Genomic DNA, 19,110 nt, shown 5'->3' on the forward strand with positions numbered 1-19,110 from the left:
CTGGGAAGGAATTCTCCCTGGTTTCTTGACCTTAAACACGGCCACCACCACCAGAACCCGTTTCTGTCCGCTTCCGGGCTGACTTCTGTCTTCCTTTTCCTCCCACTGCTTTTGCACCCATCACAACTGGTCCCTGCTGCCAGTCTAGGTCAGCGTGCCCTGGGATGGGTGAAGCTCTGCCACTGTGGTCCCAGCGACGTGAGAGCTGGCTCCCGTAATATATGTGCAATTGGCTGGCCTTTCTCCCCCTTAGCTATGGGGCGATCCCGTGTAGACCCTCCTCACTAGGTAAACAGTCCCAAGACTGCTTCTTGCAGGGGAACCTCACAGCCTGACTTCACCCTTGAATTGAAGAAGGAAAGGATAATTAACTGTGGATGAAAAACAAAAGGTTTTGAACTTGCAGCGCCCCATTTCCAGCCTGAAATGGGCTCTTTCAGTTTGGTAGACACGATTCCAACTAGACTTTTCCAGGAACATCCATGGGAGGGGGTCAAAAAAGTCAAGATGGCAGATGTGATCAGACAATCAAAGTCTACCCCTTTTTACATCTTGACTCCCTTCCCTTCCCCCGGTGGATGGCCCTGCTTGGAACAGACTTCCTTGTGACTTAAAACAACTCACTTTGAACTCCAAAGATTTTGAATTCAAACTGTTTTGCACACCTCTGATAACAAGGTCTGGGGCATTCCTGTGCTTTTCAGCTGCTTCTCCGTGGCCCCGAGGTTCCACCTACCTGCTCTTCCTTCAATTCCTGGTTCAGTTGCTAGGAACTGAATCCTCTGGATCTAACTCCAATTCCAGTCCAAAACCCAAGCAATCCCAGTGAATATGCCAAGTGAAACATCTCAGCCTGCAATCCTGCCTAGGCTTACCTGCGTGAGGTAGAAGATATGGCTGTGCGGCACTTCAGAAAGTGCATTGACAGCACCTCGGAAGGTATAGATCTGCTGGTGTGGGTCTCCTGCCAAGATCACACCACACCGTTGGGAGAGGACAATGTCCATAATAGCTACAGAAAGAAAAAGGAGATGTTTAGAAGCCTGGCTTGGGAACATCAAAATGTTCTGACCATGAATGAGACACTCAAAAACAAAGGGTAGCTTTAATAGGCTCCTTTGGATTTTAATTTTTATCGCAAACGAGGCCACTGGAGAATGGGAATTTCCAAAATAGGAGGCCTTCTATAGGAAACCCCACCCACCCCTATCCCAAGACAACACCCTGATAGAAAGCTTTCCCTAACATTAGATACTCCAGTTCTCTTTGAATCACCATGCTGGGGGGGCGGTTGCTTTTTTAGTGGTCATCAACTGCTTGCCAAGGCACGGAGACAATTCTTTAGACTTGTCTCCTCTGCAAAAGGGCCTTAAGAATTATGTCTGTGCAGCAACCCCACCAAGTGAAGGCAAAAGACAAATCCAACCATTACTTGAAAAACTGTGCCCGCTCACCGGGGGTGCAGTCTTGGGCCTCATCCACGAAGATGCCATCGTAGCTGGAAAGCGAAGGCTTCTGCAGTTGCCAAAGTTTCAAGTAACCTACAAAGCGTAAGACCGATGCTTAAAATCAAAATCCATGTACAGCAGGTCCCTGGTTTTAGAACAAGTTCCGTTCCTAAGTCTGTCCTTAAACCAAATCTGTATGTAATTCGGAACAGTTATTTAGCATCAGTTAGTAAAACGCTTGTCTTAATATATAGTATTTATTTTACCTTTCTATGCATACAAAACACTTAAGAAACACTTCCAAATACACTAAAACAATTTAAACATAATAATACACAAAGTAGCATTGTGTATTTAACCCAAAACATTGTGCTTAATTCGGATTTTTAAAATAATAGTCTTTAAGACAGTCCGTCCTTAACTAGGAGTCGTCCGTAAACTGGGACGTTCTTAAACCGGGGACTTGCTGTACAATAAAAAAACATCTGTGGTTTTCAGAACTTTGGCTCCTGCATATTACAGCAGTTCACAGCCCAATACTTTTTTAAAAGGGAAGCACCATGCTATCTTCTTTTAATGATTAAAGCCGTTACCAAATAGGAAACTCTGCATCTGTTCTTGAGGGCAAGTATCTGAGCTGTCCACCACCACCTTCTAACCTTGTCTCTGGTTAGCCATGGACAGCTCAAATCCCATCAACGTATACGTGAAATTAAGGGGTTATGCCCCAATGTGCATTACTTACTTAAACCAAATTGTATCTGTCACATTTAGCTGACCGTTCACCCAGTTTACAGAGATCCTTCTGCAGCACTTCTTCACAATTGCATTTGGTTTTTACTACCCTAAAGATTTGGATTTATTTATTTATTTCTCACATTTATATGGCCGCCCATCTCACACACAGCAGCTCTGGGCAGCGTACAACAACTTTCCACAAACCTGGCCGGTCAGGATTGTTGATGAAGAAGCTAAAAAGCACTCATTCTGAGATCCTAACACTGAATGTTGTGGGATTTTACTTCTTACTTCCCTCCATGGATAAAATTGCCCCTTTATTCTTACTCTTTTCTGTTTCTTTAGCAGTGCTAAAGGATAGCAATCTTCCCCACCATAATCCAATTACCATCATGCGTCATTCGGTACGCCATCTCTCTGGTTTTGCTCTGTGTTTTCATGTTGGCCCATATTTGCTTCGCTTCTTCAACAATGATCTAGAAAGCAAAAGCAGGTTAAGAGCTGCCAGACAAGATCAGATCTGAGGTTTCCCATCTGGGCTGCCCAGAGGCCTTGAAGGAGAAGGAAGATCTGAATCTATTGGTAGAAGGAATCTCTGGATGAGATCTCTGACTCTCAATCGCTCAATGGGAACAAGAGCGAAACAACACTTCTCTGCCAGAGACACACAACCACACCCTCAACTGTATTATTAAAATGAAGAAAGCACTGGGGAGTTTGCAATGGATTTTGGTGGGAAAGGACTGCTGAGTTCCGTCTGGTTCTCACCCAGACAAATTCCTGGGCTCAGGACACTTCAACTGTCTATCTTTTGCACCATGTTCTCCTGTTTCTAGGAAGGAGAAAGGAGATGCATCAAGTTTTGCTTCTGCAGATCTGAAAACAGAATGGTCCCTGCAGGTCTCGACACCTGTCCTCCAGCCATTCCTTTCAGAAGCCCACTGCACCTTATGACCGGTGTGCTGCCTGTTTGTTTGGCAGTTGCTGGCCAAAGAGAAATAGTCTGGGCATGGAGCACACCTCTCTTTTACTGTCCTGCAAGATGAAGTTTGCTTCATGTGAGCAAGCAGGTTGATGAATAAAACCTGGGGGCAGGGCAGAGGGTTTATTGACATGGTATTGCTCCCTTCTCTTTGTCAGCCTCTCATCAGTAGGTCTGAAACATGGTAACAATTGTCCCAGCACTGGATCAGATCAAGAGGCCATCTAGTCCAGCGTTTCCCAATGCTGGCAACCTTAAGAGGTTTCATGTCTGCCCTCAATCAACCAATCAGTCAATCAATTTGTTGCCTGCTTTGTCATCCCCCAATCAGTTTGTTTGCCCTTTTGCCCCTTTTCATCTCAGCTAGGTGGGCTTCCAAAGAGTTAGCTATGCCTGCTTTCTATTCCATTTTCCAAGTCAGTGAAAAAGTGCTTTCTCAGTGTGCCTTTGGCCTGAATTGATTGCAGCTGCCATCATAGCTGTGTCTGCAATCTTTGGTTTGCAACTTGTTTTTTAGATTTATTTGTCTCTATTTTCTCTCTGTTGGAAACTGCCCAGAGTCCTTCGGGATTTGGGACAGTCTACAGATATTGCAAAATAAATAAATATATAAGACCAAGAAGCCACCTGCCAGCCCCTGATGTCCTCCTACCAAGAAATAAGCAACAAATGAATAACTGGTTCTGTGAACCCATACTCACTTGCTTTTCGTTCTCCTGAACAAGAACTTTTGCTCCCTGATTGTTCTTACACCAAATGGGCGCATGCTCCACAGTGATAGATCGATCCGCAGAAGCAAAAAAGTCAGCGAGGGTCCGAACGACTGTCTTGGCTCTTACGAACAGAGACTGGCCCTCACAATTGGAGAGGACAAAGCTGACCGTGTAGGACGTCAGCGAGCCAAAATTAAGCTTGTGTCTGTAGCTGCAGCAAAATGAAAGAGGGAAGGCAGAAAACAGGTTTTTCAACCCTGGCCCTGAGCAATTTATTTATTTACTGAGACATGTATTTCTAGATTGCCTGCTTCAGCAAGGACTCAAGGTGGTTTACAAGCAGCCAAATCATTAGAATTAACATTTATCTTATGTTAATTTAAGCTAACTAACCCAGGCAACCCTTAATACAATCAGCATCCAACACCCTGTGGAACAATAATCTTCTTAAAGCCTTCCCAAAGGCTGGGAGGTGGGAGAGTTCCTAATTTTAAGGGGGAAGGTATGTCAAAGAGTGGGAGTTGCCCCTGAGAAGATGTGCCTCTGTGACCAGCAACAGGATGAAGGCTGGAAGTGAACAAACCTAGTCTGTTTAGAACTCAACCTTTTGTTTTTGCTGTTCAAAGTCCTAGACCCCATCAGATTTCAGCTGCAGACGTCAGGAGCCCTCAGCTGGAACCTAATAGCTTTAAAAGGATTACATTCAGGGAATACTGGTCTCTCAAGAGCTATTACTCTTGTAGACTCCATGTTACCTCTGGATTGGGGGCAGTCTGCCTCCAAATCCTAGTTGCAAGGGAACAACAGCAAGAGAGGGAAATGTTTCCATCTGCTGCTTGCAAGAGAAGTTGACCAGAACTATCTGATCAACCACAATGGAAAGCCCAAGTGCTGCAAAGATGCACCTTGGCCTGATCCAACAGGCCTGTTCTTACGTTCTGTGGAATCCATTCCCACAAGACGGAGTGATGCCCACTAACTTGGGTGGCCTTAAAAGGGGACTGGGTACATTCATGGAGGAGACATCTGTCATGGGCCATCAGTCTTGAAGATTCCATGTGACCTCCAGGTCAGGGGCACCCTGTTTCCAAATCTCAGCTGCACAGCAACAGGAAAAGGGTACATCACCACCTTTGGCTTCAGGGCATCCTAGAAATATTCAGCTGACTAGTGAGAAACAAAATTCTGGTCTACGATGGACTGTGGCTTGATCCAGCCGAGCTGTTTTTATGTTTTCTGACATTCATTTCTATGAGACACGGTGGTGGCCACTAACTTGGATGGCTTTAACAGAGGAATGGATAAATTCAGAGGTCTATCAAGGGCTACCAGTTTTGCAGACCCAACGCTATCTGTGAGTTGGAGGTAGCCTGCCTCCAAATAGTTAAAAGGAGAGTGGCAGCAGAGAAGAATGTCTCCATTTCCTGTCTGTGAGCACCTCAAAGGTATGTGGTGATCCACTGTGAGAAACAAAACACTGAACGATGACGGGTGTTAGTATGGCCTGATCCAACAGGCCCGATCCTGCCTTCATGCACCTCTAGCTCGCAAGCCAGGTCTGACTTCAATAAAGTGCTTGTTCCTCTGCTCAATTTATAATTAGGTTTTTCCTTCTCCTTTGCTCTCTTAAAATGTTTACCGTGAAATTAAGGCCTTCTCTCCCACCGTTGCATAGTTCAAAACTGAGAAACTGGACTATGAACTGAGACTGGCCAAGACCATCACAGAAGGCCAACGGGTCAGTTTTGGAGAACATCTCAAAGGGCTGGTTTTATCCTACTAACCTATAGATAGTTTGGGGCCCGGCCATCTGCAGGAGTGTCCTCCCAGGTTTTTCTACCCAGATACTAAGACTTCGTCTTCCAGGAGGCTCACACATCCAAGGAAGAAAGGCTGATGGACAAGAGAAAGGGCCTTCTCAGTGGTGGCAGTCTATCAATGCAGTGCCTTCTGCAGAAGGACTGATCTCCACCACAGATGTTAACCATCTTTCCAGCACCCAGGGCAGACCTTTTTTATTTCACAGATGTTTTAAGAAACCATTTCAGATTAATAAATTCTTGTTTTGCTGGTTTATTGTGATCTTGCCATCTCTTTGGTTTTATTGCTGTAATTTTTATCTATTTACCCTTTCTTTTTCATGATTTTATACTGCATTGCATCACAGTTTTCTAAAACCAGGGCACATTAACTACAGGTGGTCCTCAGCTTATGACCATTCATTTAGCAACCAAAGTCACGACAGTGCTGAAAAAGTGACTTGCGACCAGTCCTCGCACTTATGACTGTCGCAGCGTTCCTGCGGTCACGTGGTCAGAACTCAGGCGTGACTCACTTAATGACCACCTTGCTTAGTGATGGACGTTCCAGTCCCTATTGCAGTTGTACCTCGAGGACTACCTGTAAATAGGAAACAGTCACTTACTTTTTGCCCACTTCTGCAAAAGCTAAGGAGTGGATTGTTTTGCAGGTGACGTTGGGAGGAAAAACCCGTGTTCCCTGCTCTGCGATGGTTTTGTTGAATGCCAAGTACAGGAATCGAAGGTGGGACCACTTCTCCGCGTACTTGATCAGCGTGGACGTTTTTCCAGTGCCTGTGCGAGAAATTGAAAACATTTCAGTCCTTCCAGATCTTCTTCTAGCCAGGTTCCTGAGAGACGCAGGACTATAGTAGAGATTCCCAGGATTTCTCAGGTTGAAGATCGCATTTGCCCTGTGGGCAGAGTTAGGGAAAGAAGTGGGTGTGGCCCAGGGGCATCGGCAAGGTGCGTCAAGAAAGTCAAGAAGCCGAGCTACCACTGGATTCAAATGCAGCTGCACAAGGAGTTCCACAATCCACTCCTTCTTTTGCCCCTATCACATCTCTGCAGCACAAGCTGTGCTGGTTACCAACGGTAACTGCGGGTGCAGTTCAAGATATTGGCTATCACCTACGCAGCCCTTCATGGTTTGTGTCATGACGCAGGTAAAAAAGGGGCAGTGCCACCATCTCAGCGTTACCTCAGCTCGAAGATTTGCAATGATTAGTGAACCTGCACCTAGGGAGACAGCCAGGGTCTTCCGGGCTCAGGCCGCCTCACCTGCAAAAGCCACAATTTTCACCACCTGTCCAGGCGTAAGGGTGTGGTTTAAGATCCGTTGTTGTTCGCTAGTAGGCTGTAAAGCAGGCCCGTTACTAAACAGAACCAGGAGAAAGCAAAAGGTTAACTTAGGTAACCACGTGGTCCTTGAAACATAGCAAAAACGGTCTACCTCAGTGTTTTTCAACCCTGGCACTTTAAGCTGTGCATTTGCTGGCTGGGGAATTTTGGGAGTTGAAGTCCACACAGCTTAAAGTTGCCAAGGTTGAGAAACGCTGGGTCCTGATCTCTGAGATAACATTAGATTTGGACAGCAAAGATGGGGCAGAGACCAGGAAGTCAAACTCAGAAGCCAAGGAGATCCAGACAGTCTTCATTTAGCAACCACAATTGGGATTGGCCACCTGGTCATTAAGTGAAGCAGTCGCTAAGTGAATCCATGACTGTGCTTATGATCTTACTTCAGCTTTCCTTTGCTTTACAGATCAGCGAAGGTCATAAATGTGAGGATTGCTCACAAAGTGACTTTTACATCACCAGTGTAACTGCAAATGGTTGCTAAACAAGGCAGTCACTAAATGAGGACTACCTTATTCTCCAAATACAGACATCCGCACCGTGTGTACCACCATGCATCATGACCTCCTCAAGCAAATGATGCAAATCAAGCAACTCCTGTCATTCGCACAATGCCACCACATGCGTGACATCACTGTGGCTTCTCCAGGGTGCTTATATATCATCCTTACCTATGGCCAGCCAGCTTCAGCGTAGGAACACAGAAGTCCTCGAAGGTCAAATGTTTCCTAGATTGGGTAGAGCCGTGCAATTACAGGTAGTCCTCATTTAATGACCACAATTGGGACCAGAATTTTGGTTGCTAAGCAAAGTAGTCGGTAAGTGAGTCACACATGATTTTACCTTTTTTTGTGGCAGTCAAGTGAATCACCATGGGCATTAAGTGAACCATGTGTTTGTTAAGTGAATTGTGTGGTTCCCCATTGATTTTGCTTGCCAGAAGCCAGCCAAGGTTGAAAATGGCGATCCCGTGACCACGGGATGCTGCAACGGTCATAAATGAAACCGGTTGCCAAGCACCCAAATTGTGATTATGTGACTGGGGGGATGCTGCAACAGTTGTAAGTGTGAGGACTGGTCATAAGTTGGATTTTTCAGAACCACTAAGTCTGAACCATCATTAAACAAATGGCTGTTAAGCGAGGACTACCTGTACAAATCAGGGCCAAAGCATCACTGCTGTATGAGGAGCATCTGGCTCCTGTTTTCCACACCCCTTGCCATCAATAGTGTGGAGTGTTTTCTGGACTTTCTGACCCTTTGCTCTTCACCCTGATTCTGCCTTGCAATGGGCAGCAACATACATCTGAGCCACAGTTCTGCAAGTTGCTATCTGCAGCCTCGAGGTGAAGGCTTCCCACCACATGTGCATAAAAGAGTACAGCCGTGAGGAAAGAGCTTTTGCCAGCCCAGCTCCTGGCCCCACTACATCGCTAGGTTCCTCCTGGTTAGTGCGTCCGACTTGGTCACAGACACTCTGGCAGCTGCCTCAACCGGGCGGACTTCTTCCGTGATTCTTGCAGAGTTCTTTAACGCGATTTTTTGAGATGAAAGGGACGGGGTTACAAGAATTTCAGCAACTGAACTCTTCCCAGTTTAGAACCAATTTATCCCCAATACTGTAGGGCAGCCCTTTTCTTAGTTTCTTTCGAAGAGCATTTCTGCGAACCAATAAGATGGCCATTCCTTTCACTGATAAAGGAGGATCTCGGAGGCGGCTGTTTAAGAAAACATCTCCTGAATCCATCCAGAAACTATTACATTTGACTCAGTATCAAAAGACATGGGTAAATATAATAGCTTTATAAACACAACCTGTCTTTCAGCTGTAAAACACGTGGCTACTGGAGGGAATAAAATTAGAATACTGAAGGGAAATAACAGTGGAAGATTCCTTTCCTCTTCTGTGCATTTACTACATACAGAGAGACAAGGAGAGGCTATCCTCATCGTAGCTGCTCTCGAGAGAAGTTACGTTTGTAAACATTCTGAAATATCACAGTTGCTGCCAGCACAACCAGGCACCACTGTTAACACAGAAAGACAACGTACGCACTTGAGACCTCTTTCATTGCTGGGTAATTCGGGGTTCATGACTGCTGCGCTGCAGTGAGAATTCTCCAGGAGATACAGGCAATAGAAAATATTGTAGTGAATCCTAAAAAGACCCAGAAAAGGAGAAAACAAGTGAAAAGGAGGACGCTAAATTGCATATAATCCAGTAAATAATCCAGAGAGGTAAGTAAGCACACCTCGCCAGATTTCTGCTTTAATGAACTGACTCTTGAAAGCAGCTGCATCTTTTTGCAGACTCGCCGGGAAGCCTGAACAAGGATGTGGCTGCTTTAATGAGTAGGAGAGGTGTTTTCTTGTGCAAGATTCAAAGCGCTTCTTCCGAACCATTTTTCAAAGCACGCACAGTCCTGCTAAGGACACCCCTCCTTTTATCACTGCTGTAAACCTTCCTCTATATAGGTTTCAGTCCCAGAAGCCTCCTGATCCCTTGCAAGCTTACCTGTTACTGATTGGGACATTATTCTCTCGCATAGCATAGAGTAGGGTGGCCATGCAGTACAACATCTCAAGGACGTCCATCAGTGAGAGGGTAGAGCTGGGTCTCTGAAGACAGGCCACCAGTTCCTGGATGTCGCAAACACCTCCAGCAAAGAGCACAATGGCTGCCATCACTGCCCAAGCATATGCAACCTGGAATAACATGGGTTGAATCATTGGGGGGAGGGGGGTTGGGGCAATCTTTTTTGTCCCACCAGCTGTATTTTCTGTCCTGTCTGGGACCTACAGGGGAGCAGGAAAAATGGTAAGCAGGTGGGGACAAAGATTTTGGCCCTTTGTTTTATAATCTGTGGGGCTGGGGAGATTTAAGAGGCAAAAGAGGATGTCTTACAGAGAGATAAGGCATCCATTTTACCACACCATGTCCCCCTCCCTCCAAAATGGGAACAACTCTTCTAATTGGGGGGAGTTTCTGAGGAGTTTTTAGGGTATAAGGACTGCCTTGAGCTTCTACAAAGCTTAAACCCCTCAAAGATTGGAGAACTAAGTCTGGAAAATGTTGACCTCCCCTCTGATCAGATGCCCTAAACTGCTTCCAGTTTATGGAACTGCAAACTGGAGACCCCCCCAATATAAGAGCCCTGGATACCAGCTTCCTGCTTCCCTCCCTTCTCTTCTACCTGTCAATGGGCCCTCAACTGAGCTGTCCTGTCCACTGAGACCTGTAATGGGGTAACTTGAATTTAGACTTTACCGCAGAACAGAACAAAGGTAAAAGCTGCTAATCTGGTCTCCCATTTAATTGCTTCCCTTCCTTACTAAAATAGGTGTTCAATTTTTTCGCAAGTAAAGATTTTAAATTGTATTTTGCTTCTAATATTATTTTTATAATTTATCCTACAACAAAAACAAGAGGAAATTCCATATGCCTAAGTGTCAATGTGAGCAAGTGGAAGAAGCATGTTTGCAACTGATAATCACTGTTGCCTTAGGAACACCCTTCATTAAAAGCCAAAGTCAGATGTTTTATTGTGAACCGCCCAGAGTCCCCCCTTGTGGGGGAGATGGGCGGTGATAAATTAGATAGATAGATTGATCTACAAAGTTCAAGGCTTTTGCTTAGTGAGGTCTAAGAACTTTGCACTGATGCTCTAACTCAACAGCGAGGACTCACACTTTGTCTGCAATTTATAAACCAGGCTGAAGGCAACTAAGGGTCATATTCTTTGCCTTTGGAAAAGGACAGTCTTTGACCTCAAACACCTCTGATGGCCTCATCAAATCTTCATCTTTGGGGCAAGATGGTTCAACAGAAGACAGTATCTGTAGCTCAAGATTGAACTGTGGAGTTCTTGGTGCTCTCTGAACTTGGTTGTTTGCTTGCAGACATTTCATGACCCAACTAGGCACTGACAATGTTACCAATGATGATGTTACCAATGAACTAGGCACTGATGATGTTACCTAGTTGGGAGATGGTTCAGCTGGCTGGATAGTCCATTCAGCAGACAGAACAGTCATAAGCAAAACCTAATGTGTCTGTTAGCTTGCAAGATTTCCTGAGTTAGTGAGCGAATGGGCATTGGGCAATAATCCCTGGATTTAACAGGACTATTTAACCTTCTACCTTCCGCAGATTTCATGGCCTGCAACCATCAAGAGGCTGAATATTTTTCACCATATCCAAGTCATTTACACCCATCAGTACTCAATTCCATTCCCTTTTGAGTGACATCCTCAAATTTTGAAAAAGAAAACCCATACTCAGTGGAAAACACAATTGAAACACCCCAAAACATCAGTTCCAGGCTGTGTTTAAGCATGCAGAACATACTCTCCCTTTGGTACCCTCCAAATCAGGAAGCCTCTTGGTGATACAGATTTGTGCCTTGAGAAAGAGAGAATGGTGTTTCAGGCATGCAAGGATAGCGGTAGGATCTCGGCAGCGGCAGCTCTTAACATCAGCAACACATCTGGATGGATTGGAAATGGAAACATGAGCCGGTTATGGTTTTCTATCTTGGCATAGATTCTTTCCCCATTCACCTAGATGCCTAGCTAACCATGGCTAACTGCTCAAAGCTAAGCAGGATGGACTGGTTAGTCCTTGGACAGAAATCTCAGAGCTGTAGGCAAGTGGGGAGTTGGGAAACATCCTGGAAAAAGTCAGTGGCATTCCAGGATGTTGCCAAAAAAACCTCCATGGTTTGAAGTCATCAAGAGTTGAGCCTGGCTTGAAGGAGGCTTTGTGGTTGTTGTTATTATTAGCAACAACAGCACCTTCAAAAAGTCTCCAGCAGAGAAGGACCCTTTTAACCAACAGCTGACCAGAACAGAAGAGCATTGGTGGACTGGACCCTCAGCCCATCAAACCAGCACTCTGGGTCATCTAGTAGCCAACTGATGCACTTGCATTGTTCCAAACTGGATTGGTGGAAAGCCACCTGCTTCTCTATCTCTTCCCAGCAGTCAATGTTTGTCCTACTTTTAATCAACCGCCTTCAGCATTAGCGCTTTGGAACCTGACCCTCCATGAATCCGGCCAGCCCCTTGGAAAACCACCCCAGTTAGCTCCTGTTAGCCCTACCAGCAGCAGCAAACGCCACAGCTTAACTCTGCGCGGTGTGCAAAAGCATTTCTTTCTACTGGACCCAAATCTCCCTGCATTTAGTTTCCAAGGTGAGCTTGAATTCTAACGTAGAAAGAGATAAACGTCTCTTTCCAGGAGTGATTTTTTATACTTCTTTCAAGCCCCCCATCACTCTTTATTTCAAATAAAAGACCTCAATTACTGTAACCTTTCCTTGAAGGCCCTGATTGCCACCCCCACTCTGTTTTTGTTTTTGCCCCTTTTCAAGTTCTAGCATCTTCTTCTTAAGGTCCAATAACCAGAACTGTGCCCAATGCCTCAAATGTGGTCTTTTTATGAACTTCTGAACAAGCTACAGTCTCTTTCATTTTTAGGTATACTTTTTATATATTCCTATTCATTTCGCACATGAGAAAGGGAGAGAAGACCAGCCTAGTCAGGATCAAAAGCAAAGTCCTGCTGATTCTCCAATCTGGTGTTTCTTTCCCACTGGCCCAGCAGATGCCCCCACGAAGTTCCCAACTGAAAAACATTATGCACTGAGTAACATCAGTCTTTGCATGGTAGAAATGTACAGTGCGGGGATGCCTCATTAACTAAAGCAAAGGAGATGATGCATCGCTGCACAGATGCTGACGGCCACTCACCGAATAAATCCCACCATGCACTGGGTCTGCTCCCGGGTTAGGCCGTACCGTTGCAGAATGACTTGAATGGTCAGCGAGGCCTGCTCTACCCCTTTCAAATACTGATGGTACAGCTTCTTCCAAGGGATGAACTGAAATGCCGGAGTAAAACATCTGATATGGTTTGAATCCAGAGGCAGTTTTGATTGCACCCATTTTTCACTTTAGGGACTCAACCCTTCAGAAGCATCCCTCGGACAGAGTCCATTAAATAAGAAGTTAAAGTTTTTGGGGGGATTGTTTTGCCTCATGAAAAGCAAGACCGAAACGTTACTTTAAAAGTCACTAAGAAAACAGGAAGAATTGCCCTTGATTTGATTTAAAGAATGGAAGAAGTGTAGTACAATTCAGAGCATGGCCCACCTCCCCATAATTCAATGGTTGTGCCGCTGTTTGGTTTATCACTTTCCAAAGAGTCAGCAGATACCTGTTAGATCAACATTACTCAAGCCTGGCAACTTTAAGACATGTGGATGTGCTGGCTGGGGAATTCTGAGAATTGAAGTCCACAGGTCTTAAAGTTGCCAGGTTTGAAAAACACTGCTTAAGCTGCTCTTAAGAAGCCTAATTTGGGTTATACACAAGGGTGCCCACAGGGTGAAGTCAAAAAAGTCAAGATGGCACTCACGATGGGTTGACTGAAGCATCAATCACACCGTCATGACCACCATCTTCAATTTTTTGACCACACCTTGTGGGCACTCCCAATTACATGTATTGACTGCATGAGGGGTCCTTACTGTTGTTTTACACATATTGGGTGCTGTGTATGCTTGGCTGTCTTCCTGTGAGTAACAGGACTTGTGTCTCATCTGATGTGACACCACTGTGGACCTCTGACAGGTGAGACCAGGCAGCGGTGCCAGGGCAGCAAATGCTACAAATGGCCATGCCATCACACATGCACACAAAAAAAATCAGGATAGTGACCATGATGTCCAATCAAAGTTTCACCCATTTTTAAAATTCAGTTGCCTGGGAAAATGGCTTCATTTGTGCTCTTGTGGCCGCCATCTTGCCTTTTTTGACCTTCCCTGAAGACACCCCTGCTTATCTACTTTGCCAATCAGCATGTTCACAGGTTACTTTGCCAAATGCCTTGCTGAAGTCAGGCTATACTACATCTATAGGTTAAAAAAGGTAAAGGTTTCCCTTGACGTAAAGTCCAATCATGTCCGACTCTAGGGGGCGGTGCTCATCTCGGTTTCTAAGCCTTGGAGCCGGCGTTGTCATAGACACTTCCGGGTCATGTGGCCAGCATGACGACTCGGAACGCCGTTACCTTCCCGCCGAAGCGGTACCTATTGATCTACTCACATTTGCATGTTTTCGAACTGCTAGGTGAGCAGGAGCTGGGACGAGCAACGGGAGCTCACCCCGCCGTGCGGTTTCGAACCGCCGACCTTCCGATCGACAGCTCAGCGGTTTAACCCGCAGCGCCACCACGTCCCCTATACATCTATAGGTTAGGTTTACCCAAATATTTAAATTAAGAATATCTACCCAGTTTAACAAGTCTCCCTAGTTAAAAAGCAGATAAAATTGGCATGACAAATCCATTTTTCAACAAGATAAATCCATGCTGATTTATGATAACTGCCACAGTTTTCAAGATGCTTCCAAACAGATCTTTCTGATCTGCTCTAGATCTAGTAAAGATCCCTCTCTCTGTTTGCCCTTGAAGCTGGTACTCCAGGACTTGGGAGTCCATTGAGAAAGACACGGGTGGGCATAACCAGCTACCTGGCAGGGATGACTTCAAAGTATTTCTGATGACTTCAGAGATACCTTCTCCCTAGAATCTAAAGGATGGTTGCCAAATGAAAAAGGATTTCAAACAGGGGCATGTTCCTGACAATGATACAGCTGGATCATGGGAAGAAACCACACAAGGGAGACTATGTCTACACCACATCCTATCCACCAGTCCTGAGATAAAGGCATCACTTACCTTCATGTCAGAGATGATCCATTTCCAACGATGACACACCCGACAGAGGTTCTGGAGAAGATCAGTTGCAGGCACCAGGGCAAAGATCTGCTGGAGGATTTCATCCGGCAGTTCCTCAATAGTTCCCTGAGGTACATCACCAGAATTAGTTCCTAAGAGCCCAAAATGCACATCAGGAAGAGGATCAACTTCAATATCTTGAAATTCCTGTTTGACAGTCCCATCACTTGAGCTCTGCTCAGAAAGCCTCACCAACAATGGTTTATTTTCTTGGACCCCTTGGCCAGCACTTCCATAGCCATTGCTAGCACTCTGGGAGAAACACAACCGTTTCCCAGGGGTCACCAATGCATTCCCTTCATCTCCCAGAAGAACCCAAGAGTCATCTGAGTCTGAGGCCCAGTCAGGAGCAAAGTTCTCCAGAGGCTCCTGAACTTTGATTTTCTTGCTTTCTGTCATGTTCTCTGAGAATTTTGAGATGTGGGATTTACTCCTGAAGTAATCTGTGATGGTCCTTTGGTGGCCTGTGCATTCAACAGAGACAGAAAGGGAAGACAATTACAGGAGCTTCAAACATGATCCGTGTTCTGACTTGCCATCAAGATTCAGTGATGGTCTCTCTCTCTTTTTTTTAATACGGTACAGAACACAGACACAAAGACTGTATTTGCTTCTCCCACACAGAACTGCTTTATTACACAAAATTAAATCCCTGTCTTATTCTACTATCTTCCTAGTACTGTAAGTTTACAACTATTTCTATGCTTGTCTAATCTAACAATTTCTGTCTCTGTGTTCTGTAGAGCTGGTTTGTAGAGTTCTGCACCTGGGCTGCTGCATGCAGTGGACTTGGTTCGGTCTGTAGGCTTGCGTGGGCTTGCAGATTCTGGTCAGGCAATTTTCCTCCCCCCCGCCCCCCCCCCAGTCTCTCAGCTCTGCCCCCCAGCGGTCCTGCAGCTCCAAGAACTGACGTTTTCTCTTGCTATCCGAAGACGGCTGCTACAGTGCTGGCCCCTGGGTTGGAGGTTTCTGTTTTCTGCATCTCTGCTATCTTCCTGGCTTAACTTCTTTCTTGACACACCCATACAGGCAGTCCTCGCTTAACGACCACAACTGGGACCGGAATTTCAGTTGCTAAGCGAAGCGGTCATTAAGCAAATCCGACCTGATTTTACAACTTTTGCGGTGGTCATTATGTGAATCACTGTGGTCATTAAGTAAACCACATGGTCATTAAGTGAATCACTGTTCCCCACTGATTTTGCTTGTGAGAAGCTGGCCGGGAAGATCAAAATGGCAATCATGTCCAGACAATACTGATTTTGACAACAGATTTACCGTTTAAACAATGGCAGAAAGATATCTCTAAGTTCATCTGGCAAGGGAAGAAACCAAGAATCAAGTATAAATTGTTACAAGATGCCAAAGAGCAAGGAGGCCTAGGTTTGCCTGATGTGAAATTGTATTTTGTTGCCTGCTGCTTGCTATTGATGAAGGATTGGGTGACCTTGAAGGACACACAATTATTGGAATTAGGACATGATCTCTGATTTGGGTGGCACGCCTACTTGTAGTATGATAAAATTAAAGTTAATAAAGATTTTAAAAAATCATTTTGTTAGGCGTGCCATACTGAGGGTTTGGAATAAATATAAACCAATCTTGACTTCTAATGTAACTATCTGGTTGTCCCCTCAAGAAGCTTTTTTAAGAAAAGAGATAGCAGGCAAACCAAGCTGGTTGAGGTATGAAGATCTGTTGAATTTTGAAGAAGGGATACCTAAGCTTAAAACAAGGGAACAGCTAAAATTGGAAGGTCATATTAATTTGGATAAGAAGGTATCTAATTCTGTTAATGAAAAAACACAATTTGAAATGGAACTTTGTACAAACGATGAGCATCTTATTAAGAAAATGTATAAAATGTTGCAACTGAATTTAGAAAATGAGTATGTTAAAGACTGTATGATTAAATGGGCTAAGAATTTTGGGTATAATGTTATGCTTGAACAATGGGAGAATATGTGGAACAAAGGTATGAAATTTACTTTGAATTAGAATTTGAAAGAGAATTTTTATAAAATGATGTACCGTTGGTATTTAACTCCTGATAAGCTGTCCAAAATGTATAATGCGGTATCAAATGTTTGTTGGAAATGTTTACAGGGTGAAGGAACTTTCTTTCATTTATGGTGGGCTGGTGGAAAAGCTAAGAAATTCTGGAATCAAATATGCATTATTATTCAAAAGATTCTCAAAGTGGACTTACAACTGAAACCGGAGCTGTTTCTCTTGGGTTTGATGGACCAACGGTTTGAGAAGCAACATGGAACTCCGTTCTGATATATGATAACAGCAGCAAGACTCTTATACAAATTCCATCAGTGGAGGATTGGATGATTAAGTTCATGGAACTGGCCCAAATGGCTAAACTGACAGCATTGATAAGAGAAAATACTGTGACTGGATTTGTTTCTATTTGGAAGCCGCTTTTAGACTATTTGCTTGTAACACAAAAAAATGAAGTTTTGATTTTGGGTTTTGATGATTAAATGGTTTGATTTTAGAGAAATAATGTTACTAAATGTTTAATTAATAGCAAGAGATTAACTTTTATGTATTTTTTTATCTGTGTTGGAGAAGGTCAAAAGCCAGTGGTCTTATATGTTTTTCTGTCTATTCTTGCACTGTTTTTTCTCGTCTTTTTTTGACTTGTATTCTATCTGTTCTATATTCTGTATTTTGTGTTTTAATTATATCTTGAAAATTAATAAAGCTCTACAATTAAAAAAAAAGAAAATGACAATCTTGTGACCATGGAAAGCTGCGATGGTCATAAATGTGAACTGGTTGCTAAGTACTGAAATCATGATCACATGACAGCAGGGACGCTGTGACAGTCATGTGAGGACCAGTTGTAAGTCCATTTTTTCAGCACTGTCGTAAGTCCGAACCATCACTAAATGAATGGTTGTTAAGCAAGGACTATCTGTACACATGCTTGCTTTCTGTTTCCTTTTCTGAAACAAACTCTCCACTTAAGGAGAAGGTAGGACTATTCCAACTCTCCTCCCCAGGTAGCACCATAACTCCGGATCCCAGGAGGGAAAAACTGCTTGCTCACTCCAGTTCACTCTTCCACAGTACTGAGAACCATTGCTTGGTGGACGTTTCTGTTCGAACTGAATCCTCTTCCATATTACAGAACAGATAGGATAAAGTTTGGAGCTGATGGGGACCTCTTAGCCGTCAAAGGAAGACCATGCCAAGTCCTCAAATACCTTAGAAACCCTTTTCCCGGTAAAATTGAGCTCCATTTCTCCTTCGGGGTGAAGGAAAATGCAGCCCGCAGGCAGGCATCTCACAGATAAATCTGTCAAGCTAGGATTCAGATGCCTTCAGATGTTTTCCCAGAATGAATGTTAGAAGAAAGTTTCCCCGTGGACTTCCGGTGGGGACATGGTAGACTGAACAGCTACGCTTGCAGGCTCAGCAGGCAGAACTGACAACGTGGCACTTTTTTCAGGCTCAGGGAGATTTTTCCTGAAGCCCAGGGGTGTTTTTCCAGAAAAAGGAAAACACCTGGAATCACCCCATTTGTCCTCCAGATGGCTGCTAGCAGCCAGAAGATCACAAACAGTGTTCACGCTGGCCTGGGACCTCACCATTTCCAAGACATGCTGTAGCCTTAAAGGGACACTAAGACTGGCCACCCCATTTCTAAATCACCCAATTTATATTTCTTTTAAGTACTTGTACCCTGAGAGAGGCTTTCTACAGCAAGGAAAAGCGGGTTCTCTTGGTGCTTATTATTTTCAGGATCAATTTTTTTAAAAATTCTTTTTAAGTTTTGGACTTTGTTTTCCATCCAAATATTAAGGAGGATTGAGAGTAAATAATTGTCTCCCTGTGGAGGCCTTGGTGCTCTCTGAGCCTTGTTGTTTCCTTGGAGACTTTTCATTGTCAGGCTAGGCAACATCTTCAGTGCGAAGAGGGAGGGGGCCTTGCTCTCTCTTTATATACCATGGTTTGTCCAGCTGGTGTTGGTGGAACTGTTGTTCTCTTCTTGGGAGTTCCCTGATTGGGCTGTTGTTTTCTGCTTGGTTGATTGACTGAGTTAACAGTTCCCTGATTAGGGTATATTGTGCTGTTCAATTCTTCTTCTTAGCTTTTTTCCCGCGCTATGGCAGCGTCCGCTTGGTGGCATATCCGACTCCATTTGGCTCGGTTCAAGGCATCTTCAGGGGTGGCGTTCATGCATTCCATGTCCTCCTTAATGTGGTCCATCCACAGTTTCTTGGGTGTACCACAGGGCCGCCGGCCGCCAGGC

At 44.5% G+C, this 19,110-nt stretch overlaps 2 protein-coding genes across 2 annotated transcripts in view; one reads left to right on the top strand and one right to left on the bottom strand.

Moving 5' to 3' along the window:
- Positions 1 to 19,110, top strand: part of GDI2 (GDP dissociation inhibitor 2) — a 229,920-nt gene that overhangs the window by 156,027 nt on the left and 54,783 nt on the right. The gene's annotated exons all lie outside the window — the stretch shown is intronic.
- Positions 1 to 19,110, bottom strand: part of FBH1 (F-box DNA helicase 1) — a 38,152-nt gene that overhangs the window by 15,413 nt on the left and 3,629 nt on the right. The window contains exons 3-13 of the mRNA XM_063307913.1: positions 14,781 to 15,304; positions 12,791 to 12,921; positions 11,388 to 11,526; positions 9,555 to 9,745; positions 9,096 to 9,197; positions 6,962 to 7,056; positions 6,307 to 6,475; positions 3,870 to 4,092; positions 2,575 to 2,662; positions 1,455 to 1,541; positions 876 to 1,012 (exon numbers count right to left, since the gene is read on the bottom strand). Coding sequence (XP_063163983.1) covers positions 876 to 1,012; positions 1,455 to 1,541; positions 2,575 to 2,662; positions 3,870 to 4,092; positions 6,307 to 6,475; positions 6,962 to 7,056; positions 9,096 to 9,197; positions 9,555 to 9,745; positions 11,388 to 11,526; positions 12,791 to 12,921; positions 14,781 to 15,304 — 1,886 coding nt within the window. The remainder of the gene's footprint in view (positions 1 to 875; positions 1,013 to 1,454; positions 1,542 to 2,574; positions 2,663 to 3,869; positions 4,093 to 6,306; positions 6,476 to 6,961; positions 7,057 to 9,095; positions 9,198 to 9,554; positions 9,746 to 11,387; positions 11,527 to 12,790; positions 12,922 to 14,780; positions 15,305 to 19,110) is intronic.

This window comes from Candoia aspera, chromosome 7 (genome assembly GCF_035149785.1).
Source record: "Candoia aspera isolate rCanAsp1 chromosome 7, rCanAsp1.hap2, whole genome shotgun sequence".
NCBI classification, from domain to species: Eukaryota; Metazoa; Chordata; class Lepidosauria; order Squamata; family Boidae; genus Candoia; species Candoia aspera.